This window comes from Zootoca vivipara, chromosome 1, assembly GCF_965207765.1.
Source record: "Zootoca vivipara chromosome 1, rZooViv2.hap1.1, whole genome shotgun sequence".
Classification (NCBI taxonomy): Eukaryota; Metazoa; Chordata; class Lepidosauria; order Squamata; family Lacertidae; genus Zootoca; species Zootoca vivipara.
Window position 1 is genome coordinate 52,027,606 of NC_142582.1, and position 19,569 is coordinate 52,047,174.

Consider the following 19,569-nt stretch of genomic DNA (forward strand, 5'->3'; position numbering starts at 1 on the left):
AGGCGTCTCTGCTGCCTGAGCCTGCAGGAAATAGTGCTGTTGTAAGTTGAATGCAAACCATGCATGCAAAGTCTCCACACTGCGGCACCAATTTGTGATCTGCGCTCTCTGCATAGACAAAAGCTGCTGACGGGATAGAAAAGTGTTCACTCTCTTTTCCCATACGACTGCAAGGGCTATGAAGTGGTGCAAATGAAGAGAGCACTTCTTGGCTCTACTTTTCCTGGGCAAGGAAACCGTTGCAAAGTTTTCTTGAGCATCCTCTGTACATCTTCTATATTACACACCCACCCTGCCGTCCTTCTCCCGGGATGTAGGTGGTGTGGAAGTGTGCTTTACTTTTTTTTAAACTCTATCAGCTGCAGTGGACTATCCTTTACAATCAGGAGTCCTCATTCCTCTTCTACAAGCCCAAATGAGGGGCAAACAAACACAGGAATCTGCTACAGTACAGAGCATAGGCCCTGTAAGCCTTGTGAATATGGGCGGGCAACCATTGATAGCTGTCCAAAGTACTTGATTTGGTACATTTTATATCTCCCTCTTCCCCACCCCTACCCCCCAAATTTAAGCAGAACAGACACTGGCATGGGAAACAAATTTGCTTAATAGATTTTGAGCTAATTCTGGCTTTCTACCCAATGAGAGATGCTCATCAATGCAATGGGGAAATTCTGCTTAAGCCTGATAATGGTTGGAAGTACCCAAAATAGGTAAATAGTTGATTCTTTGCATCAGGTGCTAAGTATAGCTTTGGAGTGTTTTCTCTGTGCAGGGTGACGAGCAGAGGCAGGAAACATCTCTCCGCCACCCCCCAAAGTGCACACACAGGGCCACTGCTTGCAAAGTTTCATTTTCCTCCAGGCTACACGCAGTGCAGCAGAGCAAAGAGCACTCCACTCCTGACGATGGTAAGAAAGAGGGTAGACCCAACAGGGCTGGAGAAAATGAATTTGGAAGGGTGGCATGTGTGTGTGAGAGAGAGTATGTGTGAGAGCGAGAAGCGGCAAAGTTGCATACCCCTACTGGACTTGAGACAGTAGTGGCGAAGACGTTTAGAAACCAGAATGTTTCCTTATCGCGAATAGCTGGTTAAGCTTTGAGCCTCTCACTGGGCTCTTTCCATTTGCTGTTCTTTGGCTACTGCAAGGAGGTGCCAGGCTCTCTCTTCTCCAGGAGAAGTTGAGCAGGCAGGGCTACCAAGGCAGATAAGAATAAGAGAGGTGCTGTTGGCACAGGCTGATTAAATGCTGCTCATAAGGTGCTGGCCATGCCCATCGCCATCCCTGGTTGGCCAGAGGGAGTCCACTTTGTCCTCTCTCTCCTGCCACTGGCAGGGGGGTGGGAATGCAGCGGCCATTCTGCTGCTGCTCTAGAATTTGTTTTGCTACAGTGGAGGAGAAGGTGCTCCCTTGGGCATTTTCTTAAGTGAAAAGGCTGCACGGAAAATGGTAAAATAAGTCAAGAGATGCCTTGAGGTGCCGCATTCTCTTCCTCCCTGCGTGCGAGACCACTTGGAAGCGGCAAAAGCTCTTAAAAGGTATTCATGGCGCCCAGTCTCCCTTTTGCTGTGATGAAAGCCCAGGACCTGGAGCACTGGAATGGCTTTTCTTTCATTGCTTATAGTCCTTTGTTCTGTGTTCCCTCCTTATTCCACTGGGCAGTTTTGATAAGGCGCACTACTCTGGCACGTTGGCTTCTTGGACACTTCTGTTTCCTTTGATGTTCTGCCTTAACTCTTAAAGTTCTTTTGTTCCATCAGATGACATTTCTGCTTTTGGGCTAGAGAACTCCAAGGTTAAGCTATGCTCTGATGCTGGCCTCTTTAATGGCTTTTGCGAGTAGTTGAAAACTGGGCCCTTTGCTGCCTTCAATCCTTTGTTGGTAAAGCTGCTCCCTTTAATATGGGATGGAGCAAAGGGCTTTTCTGCTGCAGTAGATAGCAGTGATAGGAAATCTGTTGCTCACCAGATATTATTGAACTCCCACTCCCATTAGCCTCAGCCAGCATGGTCAGGGACTATAGAAACATAGGAAGCTGCCTTATAGCTCTGTATTGTCTACACCAGGATTTCCCAAACTTTGATCTCCAGCTGTTTTTGGACTACAACTCTCATCATCCCTAACTAGCAGGATCAGTAGTCACGGATGGTGGAGATTGTAGCCCCAAAACAGCTGGAGACCCGAGTTTGGGAAGCACTGGTCTACACTGACTGGCAGCAGCCCCCAAGGGTCTCTCCCAGCCCTAGAGATTCTAGAACTTGAACCTGGAACCTGCAGTTTGCAAAGCAGATGCTTGCTCTGCCACTGACCTATGGCCCTATGTCAGCTGTGGTCTACCCCCTGCAGGAAAGCCACAAGTTCCCCATCCGTGCTTTGTGTCTTGCTGCATTCTTCAGAAATACTGTAGCGTAGGCCTATTGGCTGCCATTCTAGTTGTTTCAGGGGAGGAGACGACCGATGTACAGATTCTATAGAAAAAATGGGTCACAGAGAACTGTGGTCTCCTAATAGCGCTCAGGAACTGTTTCAGCATTTTGAAGAAGCATCGGCTTTGTTGTGTAACAAAGCTGATACTTCTTCAAAATGCTAAAAGTGTGACAAAGGCTAACCCAACGGCCCACCTGTCATACACATACAAATAGCCTCCTGACAAGGTGTCTCGCTTGGAGGTTGGGTGGAGTAGAATTCAGCTTCCATTTAGTGTAGCTCAGGGATGGGGTTCTCCGGCTATTGTTGGACTCCCATGATTACTGCCCTTTGGCTATGCTGCCTAGGGCTGATGGGAGTTGGAGTCCTGGAGGGCCACTCCCTCCCGATTCCCGAGCTACGCAAAATGGAAGCTAAAGGGCCACAAGGTCTCCACCCTTGCTGCAGATAATAATTTGCTGCAGGGGCTACCCTAGTGGCAATGTCCTTCCCGTGGCTTCCTTTCTCCCTCACAGGCCTTTTGAGGCTCTTGCTCTTACAGTTACTTTCTCTGCGTAAAGGAGCAAGTAACCGGTTGCAAAGCCATTTGCTAATGTTCACGTTGTGCTGCTTGTGGGACCTGATGGCGCCCGATGGCTGCTCTCTTCTAAACAACATGCAGAGGGCAAGTTCTTAGACGTGAGAGTACCAAGGCTGCAAGGCACACAGGCACATGAGGTGGTATTCAACTAAATACAATAGATTTATGTGGGGCACAGAGAGAGGAGTGGGACAATGCTGTGTCACACGAGAAATCTTTGTGATTACGGAATGGATCTCTTTAGCACAACTTTGAATGCAACCCAGAGGTTTCACTAGTGTGCACGTGCCCACAAAAGGTCTCTAGAAATAACCCCCCTCAAAAAAAACCTAACATTCGCGCTTTCTGTGTGTATTGGCTCACTCTCCTTCACTTTGCACACATCCTTAAACACCCACATTTCATTGGACGATAGGACTAGACATGCACACTTTCTTCTGCAAAAGGCTTCCCTGTGCCTTTTCCCCGTTGACGGGGGGGGGGGGGCGCCTGCACCATTTTATGGTCCTGCATTTTTTAGACGTGGCAGCCATTTTGTGACTGATGCCCACGACACTCACTCCAGATTCCAAATGTGCCTATTGAAAGGGTTGGCAACCATTGGCTTCGGTATAGACGTGAACTTAGCACAGGCATCCCCAAACTTCGGCCCTCCAGATGTTTTGGACTACAGTTCCCATCATCCCCGACCACTGGTCCTGTTAGCTAGGGATCATGGGAGTTGTAGGCGAAAACATCTGGAGAGCCGCAGTTTGGGGATGCCTGACTTAGCGGATCAGAAAACAAACAGATCCAGCACTCACAGAAAATAGCCTCAAAATGTAGGAAACTTGCTGATAGCTCTATCAAACTCTCGTCTCCTAGCCTAACTTTATTCTACTCCACCAACCCCCTAACAAACAAACAAATCCTGTTAGTAAACTGGAAGTCCTGTAAAGATTACCTTGCTGATTAGTATTGTGGAACGTAGGGAAAGACTTTGCTGTTCCTGTGCTGCCGGGGACTTCTTATCCTGTCCCATTGCCTCAACATTAGTTTCCTTTGCTGCTGCTTTCTCTGCCTAACACTGCTATTTCTTCTTACTTCACTACTTTCAGGTCACAGAAGACCACAAATATCCAAGGTGCAGGTTAGTTAAAGCTTAGTAATGCAGGCTGTCTCCCAATATTGATTTAGAACTTCCCTCTCCCTGGATGTTCAGTCCTAATATTCTCCCACAGATTACCCGTTCCTTGATGGCATCAGCCTTTTCCTCCATTGCTGAATTATATTCAGCAGCCTTGCTTCAGTGACATGGAGAAAAAAGAAAGGAACAGACTTGTCACCCAGCCTGTATTCCATTAGCGCCAGTGCAAGACAGAGGTGTGGGTATACAGCATCCGATTAAACCAAAACTGTTAGCCGAAACTCCCTGCAGTCTGCTTCTACAGCCCACTTCCTTCCATACGTCTAATAGGGCATTCACCATTTGACAAACACACCCCATAAAATTAGCTGAAGCAAGACCTGCCCAAGTTAAATGGACCAGCTCTTTCTTGGTAACTACAAAGCTTGATAGTTGGCATGGTCTACCTTCATATGCTGGCTTAGCGGAAATATATCTTCTTCCCTCACCTGACATACTGAGCCTCAGGCCATTTGGGGCAGACAGTACAGAAATTGCCAATGGCCAAAGCACCAAATAGAGGTTCTGCCTTCTGAAGCAAAGGTTGAGTTAAATGGAGGGTGGCTTTGTATACAGAATTCAGCTTTCTAAAGAATCAGCTTTTATATTTAAAAGTACATGCTTTATCATATCTTCACAATCGTATGAGAAATTATTGCTGAATTTCCAAAACCACAGTAGTCATTGAAGCTGACTTCCAAAGACCCTACATACATATGTTAGTCCCTAACATAGCAGAGTAAATTATGTAAAATTATGTAAAAATAGCAGGGGAAATATGCAAGAAAAATATATATGCATGCACATTTTCTTAAGCCTGCATAATTTATAGTCAACTTGCTATAGGCTCTTATTGGCTGTAGTTTCTCCTCTGCCATCTGGATATGTCTTTATGACTGTACCAATGGAACTTGTGCTAGGAAACAATCACACACATACCGGTACTTGTTCCTCTTACATTATAGCGCTTCAGCAAATGTCTAGTGGTCTGTGAGCCGCCACTGATGATGCAAAGCCCCCATGAGCAGATCTAACACAGTAGCAAATAAAATCCCCAAACATCACACAAGGCCAGGAACTCATTTTTTCTTCTTTAATTGCAAGCCCTCCTAGCTGCAGCATGTAGGTTAAAAATATATATATGCAGGCAGTTGCTGGTGAACATTTTAAAAACTTAGACAGCTTCCGAGCAATGGCAGTGCCCTGCTCTTTTTACCATGATCCATGATCCCTCCTTAACATCTACATCAGAGTCCAATTAACACTGTGCAAGTGGGACTTTTCAGGGCACGATTCCATGATCCACACAGCCCAGGGAAGAGCGCCACAGCTCCAGACAGCAGGCCAACATTCAAGGCTCCTTGTCATATTAAAATTGCAGGGGCAGGGACTCATCCTGGCTCCTTTTTCTCTGTAGAGGCCCCAGTTCGTCCACGCGCTCTCTGCCCTGCTCCTGCTGTTTCTAGGGAAAGCCATGGGAGCAGCTCCAGAGAGAGGTGGCCACGGCAAGAGCAGTGATGACATCGTCGTGAGTTTCCTGGTTTGCCTGCTGCTGCTGCTGCTCCTCTTGCTGTTCCTGGCGTGGCGCCGGCTGAGCCGCAAATCAGGAGGAAGGTACCACCCCCAGCGCCTGCTGAGGGGTCTGATGCTCCGATGGCAAGGGCTTTGGGGAGGGGAACTCCCCGAAGAGCCGTTACAGGGACAGCAGGATGAGAAGCTGGGAGACGAAGAGTCCGGGGAGGAGCAACCCATTGATGTGGGGGATGAGAGGGAGCAGCAGCAGCTTCTCCAAGGAGAAGACGAGGAGGAGGACAAGGACGAGGAAAAGCAAGAAGCTTCCAAGGAGAAGGCCGAACCGGAGCCAGCAGAAGATAAAGCAGTGCAGGAGGCCTCAGTGGAAGAAGGGGTCCCAAAGGCAACTGAGAGCAGCGCAGGGGCTCTCCTGAGTGATCTGCATTCTTTCTCTGGGACAGCGGCCTGGGAGGACCCAGGCAAACAGCTGCATGTCACTGCCCTCTAGAAGTAGCAGGATAGAGGGCACTGAAGCACCCGCTGCAAAGACAGCTACAGACTGAAGGCAGTTCACCACCCCACCCCATGGACATAGCAGAAGTTGCTTTTGCCCTGTGTTGCCTATTGACCCCCTTCCCGTTTGCACCTAGCTTGCTCGATTGCCTGTCCCCTGTTTCCATTTTGTTTTGAAAGTTTCCTATGACAAAATAAAGTAGAGGGGAGATAAGACAGCATGGTTTTCTCCCACCGCAACTGTACTACTGGCATAGGCCAAGCTTCATGGGCATCGTGGCAGCAGTCCTCAGAAACAAGCTGTTAAATCCTTGCCACTTACCAGCCCATTGTCTGGGCGGCAACCAGACCGCTAGGATCCACTCACAGTCAAGGGTACAGAAAGAGGCACTGCTAAATAGGTAGTAGCCCGGGGGTAAGACTGACCTGGTCACGGCCACTTAAGGAGCACCATCAGTTTTTGGCACTTGGTGCACACTGGGGAAAGTTAGACGGGTGCAGAAGCTTCCCGCGAGGGGGTGCAACTCCACCCAGTAGGATTCGCTCAATCCTTTTCGCCTGGTCAAAGCTGTGCCCCTTGCTTTACAAGTCCTAAAGCTTTAATTGCCACGGATCTGGCAGCAGCGAGGAGAGCCAGACTGCATGTCCTAACAGCAAAGTCCTCCCTACCCCCAGTTCACACTCACGCAAAATGCACCGCCAGTAAGATGGCAGCGTCCTCAGCCCCGAGGCAGGTGCCTTATGACCGATCTTTTGTGTGTCTCATACTATATTTCAAAAGAAAGCACCTCACGTAGGGATCGTTCCCTATGACGGAAAAGCACCGACACCACACCGCCCTTTGCAGCTGGGAGGGAAGGTGGCCCCTTGCAGCGGGGGAGAAAAGGTGCTCCCCAAACAGGGCTTAACGTTGCTGTGGCACAGCTCTCTCCACCTCTGAGCCCCCGTCCACCTGAGCAACCAGAGAGCGCCGCCCTGCCAAGGCGGACGGTCCAATGATCTCACTGCCTCAGCTACCGGGCCCGCCCCCGGCTCTTCTTCTTCCTGGTGCCCGATGGGGTTTTGATGGGCAGCGGAGCAGTGACTTCTGGCACTGGCATGAGCGAGGGCGGCGACAGCTCCATCTGTTCCGTGCTTGTGCTTGGCTTGAAGGCTTCAAAGGGTGAGAACTTCAATGGACTGCAAAACATGGGCTGGAGTTAAGCCAGTTACTGACTTCACCACTTACATGCCTCCCTGTCCTCTCCTGCCCCCCCCCCCATTCCATATAGCGCCACAGGTATCGCAGCGACTAAGGCCCAAACAGCACAACCGTTCCCCTAGGGAAGGGATACCGGAGATAACATTGTCGTAAGCAAGGCCCTGAGCTCACCCTGCTTTTGCCCTAGCTAGTCCCATGAGGAATGCACCCTAGAATCTAGGCCACCTCGTGGCTCTCCCTTACCTGACAGGGGTGCGGGGGCTGCTGTTGAGACGGCGGGGAGATCGCAGCTTGGGCTGGAAGGAGAAGCCTTCCTTGATGCTCTCCAACACTGATGGGGCTACGTAGGTGAATCCCTGCAGAAGGAAACAGCTGGTCAACGCGGCTACGATCTGGGCTGCTATTGCAACCTCAGGATTTGGTTTAACTCGGAAGCAGCAACAACCCTGCAGCCCCTTTGCTAGGGAAAGGCAAACACTGCTGCGTGTCCCTTACCAAGAAGGCCTGGTTGGCGCTCTCGCTGAGGAAGCCATCATCAGGACTATCCACGGGGGTCTGCCGGGTGAAGCGGGTGTCAAACTGGCTGACATCGTCTTCAGATTGCTGCAGGTGGGAAAAGGAGGAAGAGGTGACCAGTATACAGTGGTACCTTGGTTCTCGAACGGCTTAGTTGTCGAACAAGTCGGCTCCCGAACGCTGCAAACCCAAAAGTAAGTGTTCTGGTTTGCAAACGTTTGCTGGAAGCTGAACGTCTGACATGGCTTCTGATTGAGTGCAGGAAGCTCCTGCAGCCAATCGGAAGCCGGGCCTTGGTTTTCGAATGGTTTCGGAGTTGAACAGACTCTTGGAATGGATTAAGTTCTAGAACCATGGTACCACTGTACAGAAAGCAAAAGGACTAGCAGGAGTTCCAGGGAGACACCACACCACCCTCTGGGCTGCTTAGGCAGGGCAAATTGGTACAGGAAGAATGGAATGCAGAGGTACGATAGCCCATCCACAACAGCTCAGGGGACGATCTTGAAATCAAGATCACTCAACATGGATTTATTATCCATTTAGCCATCCTGTTTTTCTTACACTCTGCATCCATTCTGCATCTTTGATCTCTGCCATCAATTCCATGCATGGCTATGAGGAAACAGAGTTGTCACCCAGTTTATCAACTACCTATGCAAACCAAAGAGAACAGAGAAGGACATGGGCTGAAATATGGGCTAGGTGAGAAGAAAGGAGTAGGGTCCTACCAGTGATGGCCGGAAGGGTGGGTCAACTCTCCTAGCCAGCAAGTCATCCCAGTTAATGTGTCGGAAAAACGGGTGTCTCTGAAAGGCAAGGCGGGGAAATTATTGCTACCCAGAACTATTTGACATTCCAGAAACAAAATCCTAAAATTTGAGGCTGCTCCCATACTGCCTACAACCAGATGGAAAAATTGCACTCCAAAGATTTATAGTTATGGTGTCAGGAAAACTCCCTCTCCCCCACCCTCACTTCCTTATCTATCAAGCACAATAGCCAGAGAAGCATGATGGCTACAGTGCTCATAGACACCACAGTGGCACCAAACAAAAAGCTGACTTCCTCTGGTAAAATTCCCATTTGTGGTCATTTCAACTTGGCAAGAAATTTAGGCCTTTTCAAGTACAGAATTGGGGCCCAATCTGCACATTTCAGAAAATAAAATAGAGGCACAGCCTTCTAAAGATGGTGCCACTTCAGAATGTGAATAGTGGATCAGGGATTGGAGTGTTTCCTGAAAGTACTATCTATAGAAGCTAGCATGTCAAGGAGAAGATTCTTGGTGCCACAGTCCATGGGTGGCTGTACTGCATGCTTTTTCCTGAATGTAGAGCTCAGTCCTGATTGACTTCTAATTTAATGGGTGGCTTGAACAGCAGAACACCATATACGGCTATTTATGAAAATCAGCAGTCACAAAAGTATTGAGAAATGGTGGTGAAAAGGCTAAGCACAGACCACAAAAGTCACATTATGTGTGCCAGATTTCCCTCCCCTTAACATGGTACTGCTTACACAAATGGTATAGAACGTAACACTGGTGGGTTTTCCCAGCGAGGTTTCTCCAACAAGCTTCTCAGCTACTAAAATTGGCATGCAGGTGAATCACCAGATATCAGTGCAGAACTTTTGTTTGAGTTCACTAACACCATCTCCATTGCCACTGTCCCCTTGTCCAATTTACCTGTACATCTGCAGCATCGCCTGGCCCGCCCCCGATCCTCTGGCTGGCATGCCTTTTGAGGAACTGGGAAAAGAGAGAGAATGCATGGAATAAATATTGCGCAGGTGGCGCTGTGGCTTAAACCACAGAGCCTAGGGCTTGCCGATCAAGAAGGTCGGCGGTTCGAATCCCCGCGACAGGGTGAGCTCCCGTTGCTTAGTCCCAGCTCCTCCCTACCTAGCAGTTCGAAAGCACATCAAAATGCAAGTAGATAAATAGGTACCGCTCTGGCGGGAAGGTAAACGGCGTTTCCGTGCGCTGCTCTGGTTTGCCAGAAGCGGCTTAGTCATGCTGGCCACATGACCCGGAAGCTGTATGCTGGCTCCCTCGGCCAGTAAAGCGAGATGAGCACCCGCAACCCCAGAGTTGTCCATGACTGGACCTAACGGTCAGGGGTCCCTTTACCTTTATCTTTAAGCTCAAAGGGCAGAAGCAGACTCTTGAAGCAGATGGGACTCACAACCATAGCACTTCCACAGTAACCTCTGTTTTATTCTACTCAGGACTCTAGAATGCAGGATGAGGTTTGAGTCCACTATTATCAGAATGCTTTTCACATGAACAGGAGTCTACACAACAACTCCCCACCCCCCCACCCCACTATGGCAGCCTTCCCTCATCTGGCACCTCCAGATGTCATGGACTACAGTTTCCATAACAGCAAACAACTGGCCATGCTGACATGTCATCCCCACTATCCACAAGCTTCCACCTGCTTCCCTCCCCAACACTAGCCAGTACTGGGCACACGGCCTGCCCCTCCTCACTGCCTCTCAGTGCAATGGAGCAGTCGGCGTGAGAGGTGCTGCTGCCCTCCACCCACTACATCCCCATCCATTTCAGCCCAAGTCCACTGGAGCAGGGGATGTCCCTGTATGCTCTGCAGCATCAGCTTCTGCACCAAGTACTTCCTGAAGCTGAGAGATAGCGGACAGGCCATACTGGAGAGACAGCTGGCCTCTCCACCATGACCGGTGGTACAGGAAGGGAAGAGGTGGTCACACAGCAGCCAGAGGCAAGAGAAAGGAATGGCAAGCCCCCTCCTCCCGCTTCACCATTGCCAAGCTTAGGAGGAAGGTGACTGTCTGCATGGTCTACGATTCTGCTCTGGGGAGCCCTTCTGAGCTTGGAACCAAGAAGGGGACAATCACTGGGCTGGTGCTGAACCTCAGGGGTTCCTACCTCCAAAGCTGGGTGTCACATTGAATACAGACGCTCTCCCCATCTCTCTCAACAACCACAAGTTTTGGCCTGGCTGCCAAAGTATGCTGGCCGCGCCTACCTTACATACCCATACCCATAAGTAATGCATTGATTAAAGCATATATGCAGCATTTGCAAGGTGCCCGGGGGAGGAAGGTGTGATAGCAACCTAAGCAACAAGACATTCAAAATGCAATCTGCAGGGGGGCCCAATCCAATGACAGGTGGGCTGGTACCTTCTTGATCAGGTCACGGGCATCGGGGGTCAAGTAGGGTGGAAGCGCCACCTTCCCTTTCAGGATCTTGTCCATGGTCTTTTTGCGGTTTTCGGCTGTAAATGGCGGCTGCAAGGCAGGGACACAGAGGGTTCAGCACAGGAGGAGGAAGAATCTGCTTGGAAGCTCAAGCAAGTGCAGGGGTGGCCAGGGTGGGGTGGGGAGAAGGGAAACAGTGAGGGTGCAGCAAGGAAACCGACAGCAAAACATCGGTGCAAACCCCTTGAGAATAAAAGGTGGAGACAATGAAGTGTGCTAGGACAGAGGCATGAAGACACACAGACAAGGAAGCAGCAGCAGTCCCCACCCCACCCCTTCAAACGCCTTACTAGCAGTGAGATGTTGCCATTTCCCCCCAGAACCTGTTCAGTTGGTTGCTTAGTATCTACTGCCAGCTGACCCAGAAACAAGGCTATCTACAACCCGGCCCATCATTAACCACTGATCTACAATTCCTCCCTCTCTCAGTCATGTGTGGCATCCCTTCTGTTGACACCCTGTGCCCTGTTGCTTCCAACCCCGCCTTCAAACACAGCATGAGCGAGACTTGCCGATCCAGTGAGCATGTCATACATCAGAGCACCGAGGCTCCACCAATCCACTGCTCGGTTGTGGCCGCTGCGCAGCAATATCTCTGGGGCCCTGGAATGCAAGTGGGGGGCAGAGGGAGAAATAATATTGTGACCTCTATATGTCATCTACATATATTTCCCACCCAAACTGAACCGGAAGAAAGCCTGTGCTGATTTCTCAAAAATGCCCAGGAGTCCAGGTCACCTACATGTATTCTATGGTGCCACAAAAGGTGTGGGTGACAGCGCCATCATGGATGGACTCCTTACAGAGGCCAAAGTCCGTCAGCTTAATGTGCCCTGCAGAAGAGGAAACCAGGAAAGTGAGTTCCTGTTACTGCCTTGGCAGTAACTTCGTGATTAGGTTACTGCATTTTAATGTGCTCCGTGTGGGGATGCCCTTGAGGACAACTTGGAAACTTCAATTGGTCCAAAATGCAGTTGCTGGAAACCACAGAAGGGAAGAGTTATTTTGTTCTTGAAACTTGTGGTGGTTGGGACTCTGACAAGAGAACAGGGATGGGGCTCTGTACTCAAAGGGTGAGGGGCGGATAATAAATTAGCACCATTAGTAATAAATAAATTGAGGGTAAGGAACATACTGAAACCAAGCCATGCACCCACCATCCACGCACACTCCTTTTGCACACTGGGAATACTGCTGCCTACCCTGGCTGTTTAACATGATGTTCTCAGGCTTGAGATCCCGGTAGATGATGCCATTAGAGTGCAGGTGACCAAGGGCCAGAGTGATCTCACTCAGATAGAAACTGGAAGAAGAGGGGAAAGTACTCAGTCAGCAGCAGGAACACAAGCCACCCAAACAGTTCAGAATGGGCTTGCCATGCCAATATTTGAGGAACCACCACTCAAGGGTCCCAACAACAAGCAGTGCAAACCACTAACAGAAAGCTTGATGTCAATCAAAAGGGGAGGGCAATCCACAAGATTCAGTCCATCTGTGGGACTGAAGGACCCAACTGCAAAGAAAGCAGCTGGATGGGAAGTTGCATCTTCCGGTACAGCTAGGAATACCTGTTTGGTGTAGGTAAGTCAAGGTTCCTTTTGGCTTGGGCAAGTGGAAAGAATGTGATGGTTTCTGGAATTTTAATGAGCAGGGGCAATGCAGCCAATATTTACTCTTCACCAGAGACCTACAAGTTCCCAAGAATCCATTCTGAACATCATTGAGTTGTTTGCTCCAACGTGCCTCAAGAGCATAGTCAAGCAATCCAGTATTTTATGCTGGTGTTTATTGCATTACCTCATGCCCTCCCACTTCCAGCAACAGTTAAAGCTCTGGAAGCCCCACAGAAGAATCATCAGGGCTGAGAACAGCTACATGCATTTATAGGGCACTCCTTCCTGTCAGGCCGGAGAGAGGAGCAGCAACATGCCGCTGCACACAAATACAATGACCCTCTTTCATTGGACAACAATGGGGAGAGCTGCCTTATTTGAGAATGCTTGATCTGATCCTCTTCCCTGCTTGGCAAGTGCTTTTGAATTTCTGTCGCATCTGCATTTATCCCACTGTGCATTTATCTCACCGTGTGCACTATGGATTTTTAAAACAGCAAACTTGTTTGATGTTACAGTGCAGACAGGAGATAAACCAATGCCATGGCTGCAGGAGGAGTCATTTCAAGTGAATTGTTGCAGTTGTACCATGCAAAATTTTCCATGGGTTCATCTTAGGAGGCAGCAATGATGTGGGCAAGACCAGTCACAAGTGGTGTTAGCTTAAAATCACTGCCCTGGCCAGCTGACAATTTTGTGTTGCCTGACAGACTGCTGGACTCTTCCCAGAGGGCTGCCAGTCCTTGAATACGGTAGCTGCTCATGGGATAAATCCCCAAAGAAACAGCTCTGAGACTGAAGCTGTAATTTTTAATAGGTACCCAAGTCAGATTAGGCGTGCTCTAAAAAATCCACATAGTAACACGTCACTGTGGATGTTCAGTTAAAAAGACCAATACAATCTATTTTAGAATAAATTGTTACAGGTGAAGGCAACAAAAACCTCATATGAGGGAAAGGACACGGATTAAAGCAGCACTTTTAAACACACAACAGTAAACTATGCTCAGCAGACTGGGATTTATTTCCAAGTAAACACACAGGGGCTTGAGTCAGCAATGGAACAAAGGCAAGGCAGGCTGCACCCTAGGATGTTTGTCCTGAGAAGATAAACAACAAAATCTCTCTTTTTTTTTTCATGGATCAAGTAAAACCAGATGGTCCAATCTACTACTCATATGGCAGATTAGTTTAGTAATGTCATCCAGATATTACACAGATTTCCTTCCCCTAACCTAAGAGATTATACGGCCAGTGTACGAAGCAGGAGAGAGATCCTGCAGCTAACTCCAGCCCTCCCAACTACCCCCATTCAGTCTAGCCCGGTGCTTGCACTGACCAGGCTGTGTCCTCTAGGAAGATGCCTTCTCGCTCCAGCTGCATGAAGAGCTCCCCACCTAGAAAACACAGGAGGAAGAGAAACCATCAGCCCACGTCCCAAAATCCACCTGGAGTTGAAGGGGTTGGCTCCCAGGGAGTTGCACCAAGCCACTGGGACAGTCCCCTTTCCACTGACGGAGGCTGATCTTTGTTTCCATACCACTGAGACATTCCAGGATGAGGTAGAGTTTACCACCAGTTTGGAAGGCATAGATGAGGTCCACAATGAAGGGGTGCTTGATGGCCTCCAGGATATTTCTCTCTGCCCTTGTGTGGGCGGTGTCCTTGGCATTACAGGCAATCTTGGCCTGCAGGAGACACCGAGAGAGAATGAAGGTCCCCACTACGGGATGAAACGGGACACATAACCTCTACTGCAAAGAGACAGGCAGCTTACCTTCTTTAGGACTTTCATGGCAAATATTTTCCCAGCATTTGTGCCCTGCACCTTCCGTACCTGGAATACCTACAGTGGGCACAGAAGCAGTAAGCAAGATGAGCAGCCCGTGGCAGACTGAAGAGAAGAGCCACATAAGGTCCCAAACATTCCTTAGCTCGGCCAGGTATCATTGGCCCTCAGACTCCCACATCATGCATCCAGTCTCTGCAACCTTCATCTCCTGTGTGCTCAAACTTTATGTAAGAGAATGGCATAGGGAGCAAGCAAGGCTCATCACACGGCATGCTGGCACAAATCCAGAATGGATCAGGTATATCACAGCCCTCAGTACAGAGCCCTGGGTACTCTGCACACTCCTGCTTCAGAGTAGGCATCTAATGGCGCTACTGCCAATAACTCACCACATTGCCCCCTCTTCCCCAGGGGCTGCTACAGAACTCAAGGGGCAAAGGGTAGAGCAGCTTTTCCCAACCTGGTGCCCTCCAGATTTGTTTCGCACTATAATTTTGCATCATTGCAGGCTACTGGCCACATTGATTGAGGATGCTGGGCGTTGTAGGCCAAACATCTCGAAAGCACCAGGCTGGAGAAGGCTGGGCTATAGGGAGGGCAATCCTGTCAAGGACTCAAGAAACCATATATCTGGAAACTAAACAAGAGAGGCCCCAATCCTGTCAACTGCACAACTGGACGCCCACCTTGCAGCATGAGGGTTGCTTGAACATGATGCAACTCCATGATGCAATGATGCATGTGTACATTTCTATGAACTGTGCAACCATGCAGGAAGTCTTTTGGGGAAGGGATGACAGAAGCATCTGTTTTTTGTCGTACATCTCCTTGAGATGACTGCGTCGAAGGCCCTTAATAAAATACAGTTGTACCTTGGTTGTCAAACGGAATCTGTTCCAGAAGTCCGTCCAACTTCCGAAAACGTTCGACAACCAAGGCGCGGCTTCCGATTGGCTGCAGGAGCTTCCTGCACTCATCTGGAAGCCGCAGAAGCCGCGTCGGACGTTCGGGCTCTAAAGAACGTTTGCAAACTGGAACACTCACTTCCGGGTTTGCGGTGCTTGGGAGCCAAAACGTTTGACTTGCAAGGCATTTGGGATCCAAGGTACGACTGTAATGATGGTGATAATGAATAATAATGGGAGATAGATACACAGCCTGTATGTCTGATTCAGCTCCCATCTGACCGCCCAGGCTCAGTCCCCAGCCACAGTCAGATATCACACAGTCAATGAAACTATAGGACAAGGAAAAGTGGGCATGTTATGGTTTCCCAGTCTATTTGCCTTAGCAGATTCAAGGAAAACAAAAGAAAGTCTTAATCAACATGGCATGGCCTTAAAAATAACCTGTATTTTAACTGGTCAACTTTGGCATAAGTCAAACGCTCCCTGCCTCCTAAATGTCTCTCTTCCTGTTTCATCCATCTCACTTCCTCCATAAGCCTGAAATTACCTAAGAACCAGATAAACACAAAAAATGGTGATCACAAATAAAACTGAGCAGAGCACACAGCAAAAAATTAGGAGTCAAATTGCAGGAAAGTACTTACCTTGGGTAAACATAAATTTTAAAGAGGTGTTTAAAGATCACTACTGTCTCCACCTCACAAGTTACCCAATGGAGGGCAACCTAGAGGATAGCTCAACAAATGGTCATTTGCTGGTCATGGAAGGACAAGCAGGTGCTTCATGGAAAATTGTAAAGATTGGCTTCTACTGCCAGTGAGAGGCCACTCGACAGGTATCCTGGTCTCCAGTTGTTCAGGGTTTAAAAGTCAGCATGGAAACTTTGAACTTGGTTGGTAGCCAATTGGGAGCCAGTGCAGATATTTAAACAGTGGTGGAAAGCTTTACATCCTGCTAAGCAGCCTGGCAGCTCTTATATAATATTTGTGAATCTTAGGTTGTTTTCCTCTCACTTTCACACTTACTTTTAATATTTGTTTTTGCAAGTTGTTTTGAGTTCACTTTTCTGAAAAAACGAACAACTAATTAATAGCAACAAAACAGATTGGTTGCTTTTGTTGCCATTAATTAGTTCTTTTTCAACAACAGGGGACAGGGATATGTACATTCCGAAGCATAACTGCCCTACTTTTCCCACCCTCCCAATGCACACCACCCCAAAGCACTGCTCACCTTGCCATAGCCACCCTTGCCCAAAACACGTAGCAATTCGAAGCAGTGGGGCCCAATGCGCTCTGGGCCATTGTTGACAATACTCTCAGATATTTCAATTTCCTCATAATGACCTGGCACGAGTCTGTGGAAGGGAAAGGAGGACAAGGGAAATAAAGGAACAGGATATGGGGCAAGGCAGAGAAGCTCCTTCAAAGTGAAGTTTGACAGTTATATACCATATTTTTCCTTGTATAAGACTAGGTTTTTCCCCCCTAAAAATAATATCCAAAATTTGGGGGTGTCTTATACATTGGGACCATCTCCCCCCCATTTTCTTAAATCAGAGCCCCCGAAAATAGGGGTCGTCTTATACATGGGAGTGTCTTTACAGATGGAAAAAACGGTATATAAAAAGAGTGAAGAGAACCATTGAAACCACAAATTGTCATATGTGTTCTATAAAGGTATAGGCATGGACTCTAAGATAAGTTAACTTAACAAAGTTCACAGAAAGCTAATTTCCCATTTCCTCCTCTCCCCTGCAAAGCCTCACTGGATTAAAGCAGGGCCTTCCTGAACCATGCAGAATGGAGCATTATTGTAGAGAGGCAGGACCAGGAAATTTACCTTCTGTGAAGTTCCTTAAGTTATGTTACCTTAGAACACAAGCCAAGAGTGTTTAGAAATGAAAGAAAAGCACTACTCCTCTGGCAGTCTGATAGTCTAGAATAGATCAGGGGCAGGCCAGCTGGATCTTTACCTCCCCCACGCACTGCAGGCCAACTCTGACAGGTGAAGAGACTGTGCCTTCAAAGGGCTATACGGTAAATGCTGATCAGGGGTTACAACAAGCCTCTTTGAAGATAGTTTTCCTCTGCAAAATGGCAGAAGAAGAATATCTGTTTGCAGACATGGTTTGAATCCAAATCATGCTTGCAAACAGGAAACTTTAATGAGGTTAGCTCTTGGCACCAAACAGCTGGTTAGGAACTCTCTAGCCCAGGTGATCCCAGTGAGACTTACTTGCAGAGTGCACCACTTGCCAAAGGACAATCAGGAGTGCACTTTTGGATCTCAATTTGCTCCTTTGCAGCTCTATCTTTACCTGCATATGTGATGTCACCTATGACATCAGGTGTGAAGCAGGTGGTTGTGGTTAGGGGTAAATGGCCGCAAAGGCAAAATCAAGACCCTTGCTGAAGTCTAACTAGGCATGTGGACTAGAGGTTCTTCACCACTAGAGAAATGGCCACGTGACTTGATTCTCTTGACAGAGGTGGGAGAGGAACAGCTCTTTCACATTGTGTACAAAAGGCACATTCTGACTAATCTATACAGCAACTGCTGCTTGCTCACTGGAATAGAACAAAAGTTGAAAACTAAGGCAAATAGGGTAGATAAGGGTTCCCTGATAGCCAAAGGTACTGAAGGGTATGGCTACACTGGTCCACACTTTCCTGAAGTCTTGTTACTGTAGCTACAGGAACAAGATTAAGTTCACATACTCAAGATCTCATAACATTCCTAGATTGTCAGCCCTGAACCTACTGCCAAAGAAATATAAGCTATCTGATGGCTAAATGGAATCTCTGTATCACGGGCCTGAGTCTCCAATTCAGCAAGGCAATCATATTACCTCCAATATATTCCCTATTAGAGTGGTAAAGGAACAGTGGATTGCATTGTCAGTGAAAATCGAGTGGCAGTAGTTTTAATAAATTTTGCATGTAGCATCCTGGTTAGTTTTGCTTCTCCCCTCCCCTCCCTTTGTTGCCACCCTTCCATCAAAAGGCTGACTGTAAGCTCCTTAGGGCAGGGCCTGTAATTTGACTTACACATTGCTTTGAAGTGCCGTCATGTTACAATGACAGCACCATATAACAAAATGACAACATGCCTTTGGGCTTAGGGGAGCTTCTAAGTACTAGATGCCAAGATCATCTGACTAGCTGGGACTACAGATGGGCCCCCAGTGACTCACCAAGGCAATCCTTGCCAGTCTGCCTATATCTCAGACAAGAAACCTAGTCCAGACAAGCCTGAGAGGCAAGAGGGACAGGGTAAGCTGGTTGTGGTCAAGGAAGCACAGCAAAATCCTCCCAGGGAGGCAATGCAGGACTTTGTATTATACTCACTCAGCACCTGTGTGGCGAAGATCTAGGTCCACCTCCTGAAAAGAGGGGTGGGAAGATAGAGAGACAAAGCAGAGGTCAATCAGTACCAGGGAAAATGGAGTGTCCCAGCCAGTGTGGGAGCCGTATTAGGCACTAAGGCTGCAAATAAGCTCCACTGAAGCTCAGAGGGGCTGCCTTCTCAGTAGACATGCACAGGACCGCACTGATGGGCCGCAATCCTATACCAACATGCCTTGAAAGAACCCCCCGTGGGGTTTACTTCCGAGTAAGGATCTATATCATTGCGCTCTTACTTACTGGCTTAACTTGCTTCTTCCCTCCCTCCTTTCCACTCCCCAGCCTGCCTGCCTTGCTAGGCCCACCCCCTTTTCCCTTCTATCAGTCTGTAACCCGCCTCACCAAGGCCCCCAGTTCAGGCTCCTCCCCGTCGCTCCCCTCCTCCGTTTCCAGGTCGATGTCGAAGACGCCGGCCATAGCAGGGGATCCCCGATTACCCCCGCGGCCTTCCGGGCCCCGCCTCCCTGCGTGTCGTCATCTCCCCAGCGACGCGGGTGTTATCGTCGTCATGGGACCGAGGCTTCCGCCCTTTCTGAGGGAGCGTATCATAGAGAGGCGGGAGAAGAGCGGCCGCACTCGCAGCCCACTCCCGGTTTCCTGTTTTAACGGTGCGGGGGAAGTGGTCGTCTCCATTTTACACTGTGCAACACCTTCCTGTACGCTGCACACCCCTTTCCATACACACA

At 48.7% G+C, this 19,569-nt stretch overlaps 2 protein-coding genes across 4 annotated transcripts in view; one reads left to right on the plus strand and one right to left on the minus strand.

Moving 5' to 3' along the window:
* The window catches only part of PTPRCAP (protein tyrosine phosphatase receptor type C associated protein), a 9,284-nt gene extending 2,870 nt beyond the window's left edge, over positions 1-6,414 (plus strand). The window contains exons 2-3 of one of the 2 annotated variants that reach the window (XM_088663634.1): positions 4,108-4,139; positions 5,593-6,414. In XM_088663634.1, coding sequence (XP_088519760.1) covers positions 5,650-6,195 — 546 coding nt within the window. In that variant the 5' untranslated portion in view covers positions 4,108-4,139; positions 5,593-5,649 and the 3' untranslated portion in view covers positions 6,196-6,414. Of the gene's footprint in view, positions 1-788; positions 912-4,107; positions 4,140-5,592 lie in introns of those variants that run through there. The other variant, XM_088663631.1, reaches the window with a different exon arrangement.
* On the minus strand, positions 5,255-19,356 carry RPS6KB2 (ribosomal protein S6 kinase B2). Of its 2 annotated transcripts, none has more exons than XM_088663563.1 (15): positions 19,226-19,356; positions 18,827-18,861; positions 16,710-16,833; positions 14,554-14,622; positions 14,350-14,464; positions 14,116-14,173; positions 12,366-12,466; positions 11,906-11,996; positions 11,676-11,766; positions 11,086-11,193; positions 9,608-9,670; positions 8,649-8,726; positions 7,897-8,004; positions 7,645-7,757; positions 5,255-7,379 (listed from the first exon to the last, which is right to left on the minus strand). In XM_088663563.1, exons 1-15 carry the CDS (start codon positions 19,298-19,300, stop codon positions 7,214-7,216), a joined length of 1,395 nt encoding a protein of 464 aa, XP_088519689.1. In that variant the 5' UTR covers positions 19,301-19,356; the 3' UTR covers positions 5,255-7,213. The 2 variants fall into 2 exon arrangements, with proteins under 2 accessions (XP_088519689.1, XP_034981699.1); XM_035125808.3 differs by having other exon boundaries at positions 14,317-14,464.
* Positions 19,357-19,569: the final 213 nt, after the last annotated feature.

Coding starts and splice junctions, on each gene's coding strand:
- RPS6KB2 (XM_035125808.3), bottom strand. CDS start 19,300: ATGGCCGGCGTCTTCGACATCGACCTGGAAACGGAGGAGGGGAGCGAC. Junction 11,194..11,675: donor ATGACATGCTCACTGGATCG/GCAAGTCTCGCT, acceptor CCTGCCTTGCAG/CCGCCATTTACAGCCGAAAA. Junction 7,758..7,896: donor GCGCCAACCAGGCCTTCTTG/GTAAGGGACACG, acceptor TTCCTTCTGCAG/GGATTCACCTACGTAGCCCC.